The sequence below is a fragment of the Bufo gargarizans genome, chromosome 11, assembly GCF_014858855.1.
Source record: "Bufo gargarizans isolate SCDJY-AF-19 chromosome 11, ASM1485885v1, whole genome shotgun sequence".
NCBI lineage: Eukaryota > Metazoa > Chordata > Amphibia > Anura > Bufonidae > Bufo > Bufo gargarizans.
The window spans coordinates 26,591,196-26,604,999 of record NC_058090.1 but is presented as its reverse complement, the minus strand read 5'-3'; the positions used below and the strand labels follow the sequence as shown (position 1 = coordinate 26,604,999).

The window sequence follows — 13,804 nt, the reverse complement described above, 5'->3', positions numbered from 1 at the left end:
AGAATAGGACATGTTCTAATTTTTGGGGTGGGCCACAGAACAGAGGTACGGACGCGGACAGCACATGGAGTGCTGTCGGCATCTTTTGTGAATGGGTCAGCATCCGAGCCTGTAAAAAAATGCGGCTCTGATGTGGACCCAAACAACGTTCATGTGCACGAGGCCCATTTGGCAGTGATTACAGCCTTCAGTCTTCTTGGGGATCACACACAAGGTTTCACATCTGGATTTGAGGATTTTCTGCCAGGTGAACGTTCGGCCCAGCCTGAGGTCCAGAGCGCTGTAAATCAGGTTTTCATTAAGAATATCTCTGTACTTTGCTCCATTCAGCTTTCGCTCCACCCTGACCAGTCTCCGTATCCCCCCAGCATGATGCTGCCACAACCATACTTCACTGTAGTGATAATATTAGGCAGGTGATGAGCAGCGCCTTGTTTTCTCCAGACACGATGCTTAGAATTGAGGCCAGGAAGTTCAATCTTGGTTTTATCAGACCCGAGAATCTTGTTTCTCACATTCTAAGAGTCCCTTATGTGCTTTTTTATTTATTTTTTGGCTTTCCTGTGTCTTTTACTGAGGAGAGGCTTCTTTCTGGCCACCCTGCCATAAAGCCCAGATTGGTGGAGGCTGCAGTGATGGTTGACCTTCTGGAAGTTTCTTCCATCTGCACACAGTATCTTTGGTGCTCAGCCAAAGTGACTGTTGGATTCTTAGTTACCTCTCTTACCAAGACCCTTTTCTCCCAATTACTTAGTTTGGTGGGGCAGTCAGCTGTACGAAAAGTCCTGGTTCTTCCAAACTTCTTTTCTTTTTAAAATGCATGGAGGCCATTGTGCTCCTGGGAGCTTTCAGTGCAGCAGAAATTGTTTTGCACCATTCTCCAGAACTATGCCTTAATACAATCCTGTCTCCGAGCTCTACAGGCAGTTCTTTCCTCTCCATGGCTTCTTTTTTGCTGTGATATACATTGTCAGCTGTGAGACCTTATACAGACAGGGCTTGGGCCTCCATACAATCCTGTCTCTGAGCTTTACAGGCAGTTCTCTCCTCCTCATGGCTTGGTTTTTGCTGTGATATACATTGTCAGCTGTGAGACCTTGTACAGACAGGGCTTGGGTCTCCATACAATCCTGTCTCCGACCTCTACAGGCAGTTCTTTCCTCTCCATGGCTTCTTTTTTGCTGTGATATACATTGTCAGCTGTGAGACCTTATACAGACAGGGCTTGGGTCTCCACACAATCCTGTCTCCGAGCTCTACAGGCAGTTCTTTCTTCTCCATGGCTTCTTTTTTGCTGTGATATGCATTGTCAGCTATGAGAACTTATACAGACAGGACTTGGGTCTCCACACAATCCTGTCTCCGAGCTCTACAGGCAGTTCTTTCTTCTCCATGGCTTCTTTTTTGCTGTGATATGCATTGTCAGCTGTGAGACCTTATACAGATAGGGCTGTGTCTTCCCAAATCCTGTCCAATCACCTGAATTTACCACAGGTGACTCCAATCAAGGTGTAGAACCATCTCAGAGATGATCCAGAGAAATGGGAGGCCCCACAGCTAAATGTCAAGTGTTCATAACAAAGGGTGTGAATACTTATGTCCATGCAAAATGTCAGTTTTTCCTTTTTAATAGATTTTCCCAAATTTTGTAAAATTCAGTTTTCACTTGCTCATTATGGGGTATTGAGTGCCGAATTATGGGAAAAGTTTTTTGTTTTTTTTTCATTTTAGCACAAGCAGCAACATAAGAAAATCTGAAAAAAGTGAAATGGTCTGAAGACTTTTTGAATGCACTGTATATATGTAGCGGACTTATAGAACTGTAATAGATTTTTGTGACGTCCTCCTGTCATTGTCCTTATTGAGCTCGCCTAATCTTATGTCAATAAAGAATAATCACTGTAAGGCCTCTTGCACACGACCGTATGGTCCGTGAGGGGGCCATATGTCTCGGAGCGGCATTGATCGTGCACACGGGAGTAGACTGCATCATAGATTACAATGATGCTGTGCCCGTCGGGCCGCTATTGTCCCGCACTCATATGATCAGCATCATTGTAATCTATGATGCTGTGTGCTCCCTTGTGCACGATCAATGCTGCTCCGGGACATATGGCCCGCTCACGGACCATACGGTCGTGTGCAAGAGGCCTAAATGAGAAGCTTTGCAGCTCTCTTTTGGGTCACAGTTTCCAAGCATTTTCAAGATCTCTGCTTGCCGTCAGTGAATGAATTCCTTCCCTATTTGCATGAAAATGCTCAAACCACACCCCGACCACGTCCGGTTCACCCAGTAGTTTACCTTTCTATTGCAGGAAGCAAATCTCTCTCCTGTCCTGATCGTTTGTTACAATGTATCAGTGCAGGGAAAATATATCAGTCTGGAGTCCTGGCTAGACTGGATGAAATTGTAACATGTCCGTTTTGGATTCCAGTCTTCCATTATATGCTTCACTGGTTCCCTTTGCTGACAGCAAGCAGAGATCTAGAAAGGGTGATGAACTGAAATGAACAGTGTGTTAGAGAGTTGCAGAATTTGTCATTTATACAGTTATCGTTTTTTTAATAAATGCTCACAGTTAGTTTTTTTTTTCTTAATCGAGAACAGAAAGGGAAGTCATAATTTCCAAAGATGAAATTACCTGCTTTAAAAAGATATGGGGGGGCTCTGAAAGGGGAGTTTGGGGAGCCCTGTGTTTGTAGTTTAGGGTCAGAACCCATTCCGGGCGTCCTGCAGTTCTGTGAGTGGAGCGAGGGCTATGCTTTAAACAGCTAACGCGCTTCATGGCAGGTAACGTATTGACTCCCATATGGTCTGTTGACTCACCCACTGCCTTCAAGTAACCAAATAGCTGCTTCACTTTCCTTGAAAGTGCAGAACAGGTCGGGGCAGGTATCTTGGAGCTGCATTCATTTCGGCCGTGCTTTGCTGTTTGACCTTTTGTCCTGTTTTGCCTTCGGCAAGGGAATCTGTCATCAGTTTTGACCATGCAGCTCTTGGTAGTGGCTGGGGAGAGCAGCACAAACATAGCTTTTGTGGAGCTTTTCTCATCGGGGGTAGTGTGAATATGAAATTTTATTCTGCCACAATCTGCTCCTGCAAGTGTCCTGGAGGCGGAGCTTCACTGTGACGTGCCCTCTGCATTAAGCGGCTTCTAGACCCTCCTTTCTGTGAGTCACAGCTGTAGTGCTTTCCTGGTTGGATGCTACAGCTGTCACTCAGAGAAGAGAGAGGGTCTGTGAAGCAGCTTAACGTAGGGAGCACTTCACGGTAAAGCTCCGCCTCCTGGACACTTGCAGGAGCAAAATCCAGCAGAATAAAACGTCATATTCACCCTGCTCCTGTTGAGCAAATCTCTACAAAAGGTATGTTTGTACTGCTCTCCTCAGCCCCTATCTAGTGCTGTCAGCAGTTTAGCATGCTCAAAACTGCTGACAGACTCCCTTAAAAGCCACAGGTTGTCAGACAGCGACATTGTATGTGTCGATCGGACGCCGCAGCTCAGGACGTCCCACATATACTGTAGGTGATGTATATTATTAGAGGAGATAACAGCCAGTTGTTTTCTGACAGGAAAGTGCCTGTAGTGAGAATGCAGGCGGGAAATCTGCTCCAAAGCGTCATCCTCCTTCCCTCCGCAGGATTATCATTTAGCCTGAAGAGCTGGAAGCAGGACCCCAAAATAAGTTGGACTCATCGTGCACTGTTCTTGCTTTGAATCGAATCTTGTGCTCCAGTCACATCCAGAGCTGCATTCACTTTTACACATTTGCAGCTACTGCATACCCTCCAGACAGACCAGCTCTTTCTGCTTTCGCTCTCAAAGTACACTGCCGTCTGCTAACTGAAAACCAGCAGGATTGCGAATGCAGCTCTGGTTGTGACTAGAGGATGTTACTCGAGACTTATTTCAAGCAAAATATTTCCAAAGGGACTCGTTTTACATACAATTATAATGAGGGATGTTGAGATTCTTTTGACGAATCCGCATTGTTATTACGTCTTGTAAAATCTTGCGTCTTGCAATAATAATAATAATAATAATAATAGTGTAAGGTACATTTTTTTATCTGATGAAAGAGGTGAGCAGCAAAAAATCTAAATGGGGGTCCCCTCATTATACCGGGGGAGGGGTACAGCATGCTCATCCTGCGACTGGAGGAGCTCAGACCTTCCCCATCACTTTAGGAGAGCAACCTTGGTCACCACCTTAGTCCCCTACCTATCTAAGACAGGAAGATGGCCGCCGGCCCCCAGTGCTGCGGCAGTGATTTTTGTGTAATCAGTCATTTATTTTTACGGTAGGAGGGAGGGGACGGGGTGCAGCGGCATGTTTTACAGAACAGGTTTATCTTGTATATTACATCTCCTTTGTCTTGTAAGGGACACTTGTAAATGGAAGAGGAATTCTTGTTACAAGCGGATTGTTAAAGGGACTTTATCACCAGATGGCAATTTTTTTTATGTTCATTGCAATTTTATGCAAAACATTTTTTTTACAATTTTTTTTTATTTTTATTGACCTTGAACAACAGTTGCAGTTCTCCTATCGGCCACTGGATGTCAGCAGAGATGACCTTGCTTTAAAAATAATAGCGTCTTGCTTTACAGCTGCTGTGCAGTCTGAATCGCCACGATTAGGGGGCTCACAACTTCAGGAGGTCGGCTCTTGTGTTCCCGGTGACGAGAGGGAGTCGTTATGATGGTACGCACATAGTGCTGGCACCGGCCCGTTGCTCCCTGGTAGCCATTTTAGGCTGGGAAGAAGCTTACTGTAGAACACGGGAATGCCCTCTGTTACTCCCTGTTATCAGCCATTTCAGGCTGGAGAGAATACCCTCTCAGGACTGTGATATTTTAGGACGGGACGTGAACATATCTCCTTATTACAGTCTGCCCCTACCCCAGCGGTGGCCCCCAGGATCAGTCTAGGAGTCCCACATAATAGCACTAGATTTGCTCAGTGCTTTTTGTCTATGTATAGGGCCTTATGCACACGCCCGTTGTGTGTTTTGCGGTCCGCACGGAACGGCACGGACAGCCATTAATATAACTGCCTATTCTTGTCCGCAAAACGTGGACAAGAATAGGACATGTTATATTTTTTTTGTGGACCACGGAACGGAGCAACGGATGCGGACAGCACGCGGAGTGCTGTCCGCATCTTTTGCGGAACCATTGAAGTGAATTGGTCCACATCCGAGCCGCCAAAACTGCGGCTCGGATGCGGACCAAAACAACGGGCGTGTGCATGAGGCCTTACAGTAATGGAGGCAGCTGACAACTTCACACAGAACACCTGTGATTCCAGGATACGGATAGCTAAGTGACTTAAAGGGGAACTCCACTGTTTTAAAAAATATAAATATTTTCTGACTATGGAAGTAGATTATTTTTGCAGGGAATTATGAAACTAATCGCTGTAAAGATGGGGATGTGGAGAGCGGTAATACCTCTCCATACCTGTTTATTTCTGGTGGGAGAGATTTGGGGGCGGATTACTGAGCTATGAGTCTTCGCTCATGGACTTCCCCCTCTGGTTCTGGTTGTATGTTCTTCCATGTTACTATGACAAGTCAGAAGATAAGTAAAAGAGGAGTGTCCCTTTAAAGGGCATCTGTCAGCAGTTTTGTACCTATGACACTGGCTGACCTGTTCCATGTGCACTTGGCAACTGAAGACATCCGTGTTGGTCCCATGTTCATATGTGTCCGCATTGCTGAGAAACAGAATGTTTTAATATATGCAAATAAGCTTCTAGGAGCAACGGGGGCGTTACCGTTACACCTAGAGGCTCCGGTCTCTGCAACTGCAGCGCCCTTTCCACTTTGATTGTCAAGGCCAGAAGTGGTGATGTTTTCTCTGCCTGGTCCTGTCAATCAAAGTGCAGAGGGTGTGGCAGAGGCAGAGAGAGCAGAGCCTCTAGGTGTAACGGTAACGCCCCCGTTGCTCCTACATGCTCATTTGCATAAAATTAAAACTTCATATTTCTCAGCAATGCGGCCACATATGAACATGGGACCAACAACGATGCCGTCAGCTGCCAAGTGCACATGTAACAGGTCAGCCAGTGTCACAGGTACAAAACTGCTGACAGATGCTCTTAAAGCAGCATTCAGCAGGGACCACCAGCTGCAGCGAGATACTCCCTACTAGATTGCAACACAAAATCACGCTAATGTCGCAACATGGCCGCCCACTGTGTAACAAGAGTAGTCATTTGGCGCTGGTACATCACCACAGTTGCTGTTTTCAAGTTACCCCCGCCCGACCCGAGCCTCGCAGCCAGCAATGCAATAATAAATCCTCTGATACAGCGACATCTTGGTATCCGGGACTCTTATTATATTCACTTCGCCGTAGGCACACGATCTGCGAAGGGGGAAGGGGCGGTCCTTTTTTTTTTTTTTTTTTTTTAATAAGGGAATTTATTATAAGGGGATATTTATTGAGAATGTAAAGATTTTTGGTAACCGATGAACCGATAAAGAGCATTATATATATGAGATGTTTATTCTGTATTTTACACGTCCCTTTAAGTGAAGGGATTTCTTGAATGAGTTGCATCAACTTTTTGTAAAATCTGGAGATTTAAGGGAATAAAAATAAAAAGGCGAAGAAGCGGCTGTTTTTCTGATGCATGGCGACCGAGGGGAGGCCTGTGGTAGAAACGGATTCTATTGTGCAAAGCTTTGTGTGAACAAATATAATACACATAATAAATCATTGTCACATTGCAACGAAAACCTGCTCTCCTCTTTTTTTTTTGTTTTGTTAATTTACAAATTGTGTTTATTTTTTTCGTTTTTGCCCTGGTTTTAAGTCACTTCGTTTCTCCAGTCACATCCAGAGCAGCTTTCAAAATTCTGCTAGATACCCACCAGTGGTTCTGCCCCACAGTCATGTGACCCAACAGCTGAGCGCTAACTGCGCTACTGTCCTTGCAGCCCTCCCATGATGCACTGCTCTCTGGTAACAGGAGGCTACAAGAGCTCTGAATGCAGCCCTCGCTGTGACTAGAGTATGAAATATGATTTACCTCAATATTAAAGGGTTTTTCCATTGCACCTGAGTTCATCCTTTTTACGCCTCTTTAGGCCTCATGCACACAACCGTTCCGTTTTTTGTAATCCGCAAAACACTGAAGCCGCCCGTGTGCCTTCCGCAATTTGCGGAACGGAACGGGCGGCCCATTGTAGAAATGCCTATTCTTGTCCGCAATACGGACAAGAATAGGACATGTTATATTTTTTTTGCGGGCGGACCAGAACAACGGTCGTGTGCATGATGAGGCCTTACCCACAGACGTTTCAATTGTGGAAATATAGTAAACGACTGGTCAGAGCCGGGGGCATCCTCTCTCTGGGCAGACATAAAGGGAAATTCCACCACTGGTTACCTCTGGGACAGGGATCAGCAACCTTCGGCACTCCAGCTGTTGGGAAACTACAATTCCCAGCATGCTCTATACATTTCTATTCGAGTTCTATGAAGACCAAAGCAAGTATGCATGCTGGGTGTTGTAGTTTCACAACCGCTGAAATGCCGGAGGTTGCCTAACCCTGCTCTAGGAAGACATCACGTCAGAAGATTATACGGATGGAGATCCAGAGATGATGACTTTTGGATGGACACTTGTGTTGAGACAGGTGAGCGTCTTTCACCACCCACCATTAGACGGAGGATGCTGAGGGTCATAAATAGGAAGGCTGATAGATTTCAAAATCAATCTTATTAGGGGTCTGAACTGTTTTCCTGATACAAAGCTCCAAACCCCCTACTACCCTTAACCGGACCATAGGATAGGAGCATGTGTGCTGCATGCAGGTTTATTACTGTATTCTATGGGAGTTATATAAATCTGCATGCAAAGTGCTCCCCCTAGTGGTGGCTACAGGCAGACAGAAATGTTATGTAATTGGATGTGCAGTGGGAAAGCAGGGGATTTAGAGCTCTGGATGGAGCTGAACTCTTAGGTATCAGTTCACACTGAGCCTTGTGTTCCACTGTAGCTCCATTCATTGTTTAAAGGGGTTTCCAGGAGTAGAAAATTTATGAAAAGTCCTCAGGATAGGTCATTGGTATCAGTCCCATGGGTAACCAGAGGTGCTGGCAGTCGAAGAGGTGCGGTGCTCCGGTGAGTCCTGTGGACTCCTAGGCCAGTGATGTCACATTCATTGGTCACATGACCTAGAAGTGAATAGGTCTGGGCTGCAAAACCAGACACTGCCACTATCCAATGGATGGCGCTGTGCTTGGTATGCTGTGAGGAGGCCGGTGCACTATGGTCTGAAATAGCTGATCACAGGGGAGCCAGGAGTCTGACACCCACCGATCAGATATTGATGACCTATCCTAAGGATTGATCACCCGGAAAACCCCTTTAATAGCATTAATTTCCCTCACAATTTGGTTCTGGAAGGTACTGCAGTGCGGACTCCCATTGAAAACAAATGGAGGCAGACACCACGCAGCTGCCGCCAGAATTTCAGCGCAGAGTTCACACCAAAATTCTGGTGACGCGTATCGCCCTGTGAATGTCTCCTTGGTACGGATTCTGCTCCAAATCCAGATATAATGTTCCCATTGAAATGGATGAGAGGAAAAATCGAAAGAAATTATAGATTCCAGACAAAAAAATTCAGCAAAGAAAAAACTTTGTGTGAACTCATCGCCTGCTGTCAAGTTTTGTCATCAAATACTGCAGTTTCTCACTTTGCCCGCCTGGTGGCGCAGTTCCTCTCGCGTTGTCAGATACTTGTCACCGCTGTTTGCAGTTCCCAGATTTCCCCACTTGGTGGTGCTGTCACCCCGTTGTCAGATTTGTCATTGCTGGCTGCCAGTTCTTCGATCCCCTCGGCAGGTGGCGTTACTGCTGTCAGGGTCCAGCCGGCCGGCGGCGGCTCAGCTCTCTCCCGGGGCCTGTGTTCGGGCCTGGCCGCTGCTGTCAGACATGGCCGCTAAGAAGGCCGGATCCCGGCTGGAGGTGGAGATCGAGCGCTGCCGCTCCGAGTGCCAGTGGGACCGGATCCACGACCTCGTCAAGCAGCTGTCCGCCAAGCTCATCTCTAACGGTACGGGCCGCCAGGAAAGGCCGGGGATTCGAGTGCGGCCTACCCGGGGGAGCGGGTCTGGAGGAGGGGAACTGTCAGTGTCTGTGACTGGAGCGGTGGGGGCTGCATAAGTATGTGCCCCCCTCATATCCACCACTGTGCACCTGTATTATATACACCCCCTGTATACAGGACACAATAGTATATATACTGTATACACCCCTCATATCCATCACTGTGCACCTGTATTATATACACCCCCCTATATACAGGACACCATAGTATATATACTGTACACACCCCTCATATCCATCACTGTGCACCTGTATTATATACACCCCCTATATACAGGACACCATAGTATATATACTGTACACACCCCTCATATCCATCACTGTGCACCTGTATTATATACACCCCCTATATACAGGACACCATAGTATATATACTGTACACACCCCTCATATCCATCACTGTGCACCTGTATTATATACACCCCCTATATACAGGACACCATAGTGTATATACTGTATACACCCCTCATATCCATCACTGTGCACCTGTATTATATACACCCCCTATATACAGGACACCATAGTGTATATACTGTATACACCCCTCATATCCATCACTGTGCACCTGTATTATATACACCCCCTATATACAGGACACCATAGTGTATATACTGTACACACCCCTCATATCCATCACTGTGCACCTGTATTATATACACCCCCTATATACAGGACACCATAGTGTATATACTGTATACACCCCTCATATCCATCACTGTGCACCTGTATTATATACACCCTCTATATACATGACACCCTAGTATATATACTATATACACCCCTCATATCCATCACTGTGCACCTGTATTATATACACCCCCCTATATACAGTACACCATAGTATATCCACTGTAATACACCCCTCATATCCACCACTGTGTGTATATATATATATATATATATATATATATATGAGAAAGTCCAATGGGAGCACCAACCTATATATATATATATATATATATAATATATATACAGGACGCTATACCGCTGTACTATATATACAGGACGCTATACCGCCGTACTATATATACAGGACGCTATACCGCTGTACTATATATACAGGCCACTGTACTATATATACAGGACGCCATACCGCTGTACTATATACAGGACGCTATACCGCTGTACTATATATACAGGACGCTATACCGCTGTACTATATACAGGACGCTATACCGCTGTACTATATATACAGGACGCTATACCGCTGTACTATATACAGGACGCTATACCGCTGTACTATATATACAGGACGCTATACCGCTGTACTATATATACAGGACGCCATACCGCTGTACTATGTATACAGGACGCTATACCGCTGTACTATATATACAGGACGCTATACCGCTGTACTATATATACAGGACGCTGTACTATATATACAGGACGCTGTACTATATATACAGGACGCCGTACTATATATACAGGACGCTATACCGCTGTACTATATACAGGACGCTGTACTATATATACAGGACGCTATACCTCTGTACTATATATACAGGACGCTGTACTATATATACAGGACGCTGTACTATATATACAGGACGCTGTACTATATATACAGGACGCTATACCGCTGTACTATACAGGTCCTTCTCAAAAAATTAGCATATTGTGATAAAGTTCATTATTTTCTGTAATGTACTGATAAACATTAGACTTTCATATATTTTAGATTCATTACACACAACTGAAGTAGTTCAAGCCTTTTATTGTTTTAATATTGATGATTTTGGCCACAGCTCATGAAAACCCAAATTTCCTATCTAAAAAAAGTTCATTACTCCAAACCGCAATCATGGGTAAGACTGCCGACCTGACTGCTGTCCAGAAGGCCATCATTGGCCCCTCAAGCAAGAGGGTAAGACACAGAAAGAAATGTCTGAAGGAATAGGCTGTTCCCAGAGCGCTGTATCAAGGCACCTCAGTGGGAAGTCTGTGGGAAGGAAAAAGTGTGGCAGAAAACGCTGCACAACGAGAAGAGGTGACCGGACCCTGAGGAAGATTGTGGAGAAGGACCGATTCCAGACCTTGGGGGACCTGCGGAAGCAGTGGACTGAGTCTGGAGTAGAAACATCCAGAGCCCCCGTGTACAGGCGTGTGCAGGAAATGGGCTACAGGTGCCGCACTCCCCAGAAACAGCGGCAGAAGTGCCTGACCTGGGCTACAGAGAAGCAGCACTGGACTGTTGCATGTCATTCGGAAATCAAGGTGCCAGAGTCTGGAGGAGACTGGGGAGAGGGAAATGCCAAAATGCCTGAAGTCCAGTGTCAAGTCCCCACAGTCAGTGATGGTCTGGGGTGCCATGTCAGCTGCTGGTGTTGGTCCACTGTGTTTTATCAATGCAGCCGCTATCAGGAGATTTTGGAGCACTTCATGCTTCCATCTGCTGAAAAGCTTTATGGAGATGAAGATTTCATTTTTCAGCACGACCTGGCACCTGCTCCCAGTGCCAACACCACTGGTAAATGGTTTACTGACCATGGTATTACTGTGCTCAATTGGCCTGCCAACTCTCCTGACCTGAACCCCATAGAGAATCTGTGGGATATTGGGAAGAGAAAGTTGAGAGACGCAAGACCCAACACTCTGGATGAGCTTAAGGCCGCTATTGAAGCATCCTGGGCCTCCATAACACCTCAGCAGTGCCACGGGCTGATTGCCTCCATGCCACGCCGCATTGCAGCATCCTGGGCCTCCATAACACCTCAGCAGTGCCACAGGCTGATTGCCTCCATGCCACGCCGCATTGAAGCCTCCTGGGCCTCCATAACACCTCAGCAGTGCCACAGGCTGATTGCCTCCATGCCACGCCACATTGAAGCCTCCTGGGCCTCCATAACACCTCAGCAGTGCCACAGGCTGATTGCCTCCATGCCACGCCGCATTGCAGCATCCTGGGCCGCCATAACACCTCAGCAGTGCCACAGGCTGATTGCCTCCATGCCACGCCGCATTGAAGCCTCCTGGGCCTCCATAACATCTCAGCAGTGCCACAGGCTGATTGCCTCCATGCCACGCCACATTGAAGCTGTCATTTCTGCAAAAGGATTCCCGACCAAGTATTGAGAGCAGAACTGAACATCATTATTTGAAGGTTGACTTTTTTTGTATTAAAAACACTTTTCTTTTAGTGGTCGGATGAAATATGCTAATTTTTTTAGATAGGAAATTTGGGTTTTCATGAGCTGTATGCCAAAATCATCAATATTAAAACAATAAAAGGCTTGAACTACTTCAGTTGGTGTGTAATGAATCTAAAATATATGAAAGTCTAATGTTTATCAGTACATTACAGAAAATAATGAACTTTATCACAATATGCTAATTTTTTGAGAAGGACCTGTATATACAGGACGCTATACCGCTGTACTATATATACAGGACGCTATACCGCTGTACTATATACAGGACGCTATACCGCTGTACTATATATACAGGACTCTATACCGCTGTACTATATACAGGACGCTATACCGCTGTACTATATATACAGGACTCTATACCGCTGTACTATATACAGGACGCTATACCGCTGTACTATATATACAGGACTCTATACCGCTGTACTATATATACAGGACTCTATACCGCTGTACTATATACAGGACGCTATACCGCTGTACTATATATACAGGACGCTATACCGCTGTACTATATATACAGGACGCTATACCGCTGTACTATATATACAGGACGCTATACCGCTGTACTATATATACAGGACGCTATACCGCTGTACTATATATACAGGACTCTATACCGCTGTACTATATACAGGACGCTATACCGCTGTACTATATATACAGGACTCTATACCGCTGTACTATATATACAGGACTCTATACCGCTGTACTATATATACAGGACTCTATACCGCTGTACTATATACAGGACGCTATACCGCTGTACTATATATACAGGACTCTATACCGCTGTACTATATATACAGGACTCTATACCGCTGTACTATATACAGGACGCTATACCGCTGTACTATATATATACAGGACGCTATACCGCTGTACTATATATACAGGACTCTATACCGCTGTACTATATATACAGGACGCTATACCGCTGTACTATATATACAGGACGCTGTACTATATATACAGGACGCCTTACCGCTGTACTATATATACAGGACGCTATACCGCTGTACTATATATACAGGACGCTATACTGCTGTACTATATATACAGGACTCTATACCGCTGTACTATATACAGGACGCTATACCGCTGTACTATATATACAGGACGCTATACCGCTGTACTATATATACAGGACGCTATACCGCTGTACTATATATACAGGACGCCTTACCGCTGTACTATATACAGGACGCCTTACCGCTGTACTATATATACAGGACGCCATACCGCTGTACTATATATACAGGACGCCATACCGCTGTACTATATATACAGGACGCTATACCGCTGTACTATATATACAGGACGCTATACCGCTGTACTATATATACAGGACGCTATACCGCTGTACTATATATACAGGACGCTATACCGCTGTACTATATATACAGGACGCTATACCGCTGTACTATATATACAGGACGCCATACCGCTGTACTATATATACAGGACGCCATACCGCTGTACTATATATACAGGACGCCATACCGCTGTACTGCCGTACTATATATA

At 45.5% G+C, this 13,804-nt stretch overlaps 1 protein-coding gene and 1 long non-coding RNA gene across 5 annotated transcripts in view; one reads left to right on the top strand and one right to left on the bottom strand.

Moving 5' to 3' along the window:
• Positions 1 to 557: 557 nt before the first annotated feature.
• Positions 558 to 2,014, bottom strand: LOC122921992. Its single transcript, XR_006387078.1, has 2 exons — positions 1,142 to 2,014; positions 558 to 915 (listed from the first exon to the last, which is right to left on the bottom strand). It is a non-coding gene; the product is annotated as an uncharacterized LOC122921992 (long non-coding RNA).
• Positions 2,015 to 8,853: 6,839 nt separating this feature from the next.
• Positions 8,854 to 13,804, top strand: part of TTC7B (tetratricopeptide repeat domain 7B) — a 56,957-nt gene continuing 52,006 nt past the window's right edge. For 2 of the 4 annotated variants that reach the window (XM_044271206.1, XM_044271205.1), the window contains exon 1: positions 8,855 to 9,075. In XM_044271206.1, the coding sequence (XP_044127141.1) occupies positions 8,955 to 9,075 (121 nt within the window). In that variant the 5' untranslated portion in view covers positions 8,855 to 8,954. Of the gene's footprint in view, positions 9,076 to 13,804 lie in introns of all 4 variants that reach the window. The other 2 variants (XM_044271209.1, XM_044271208.1) reach the window with 2 other exon arrangements.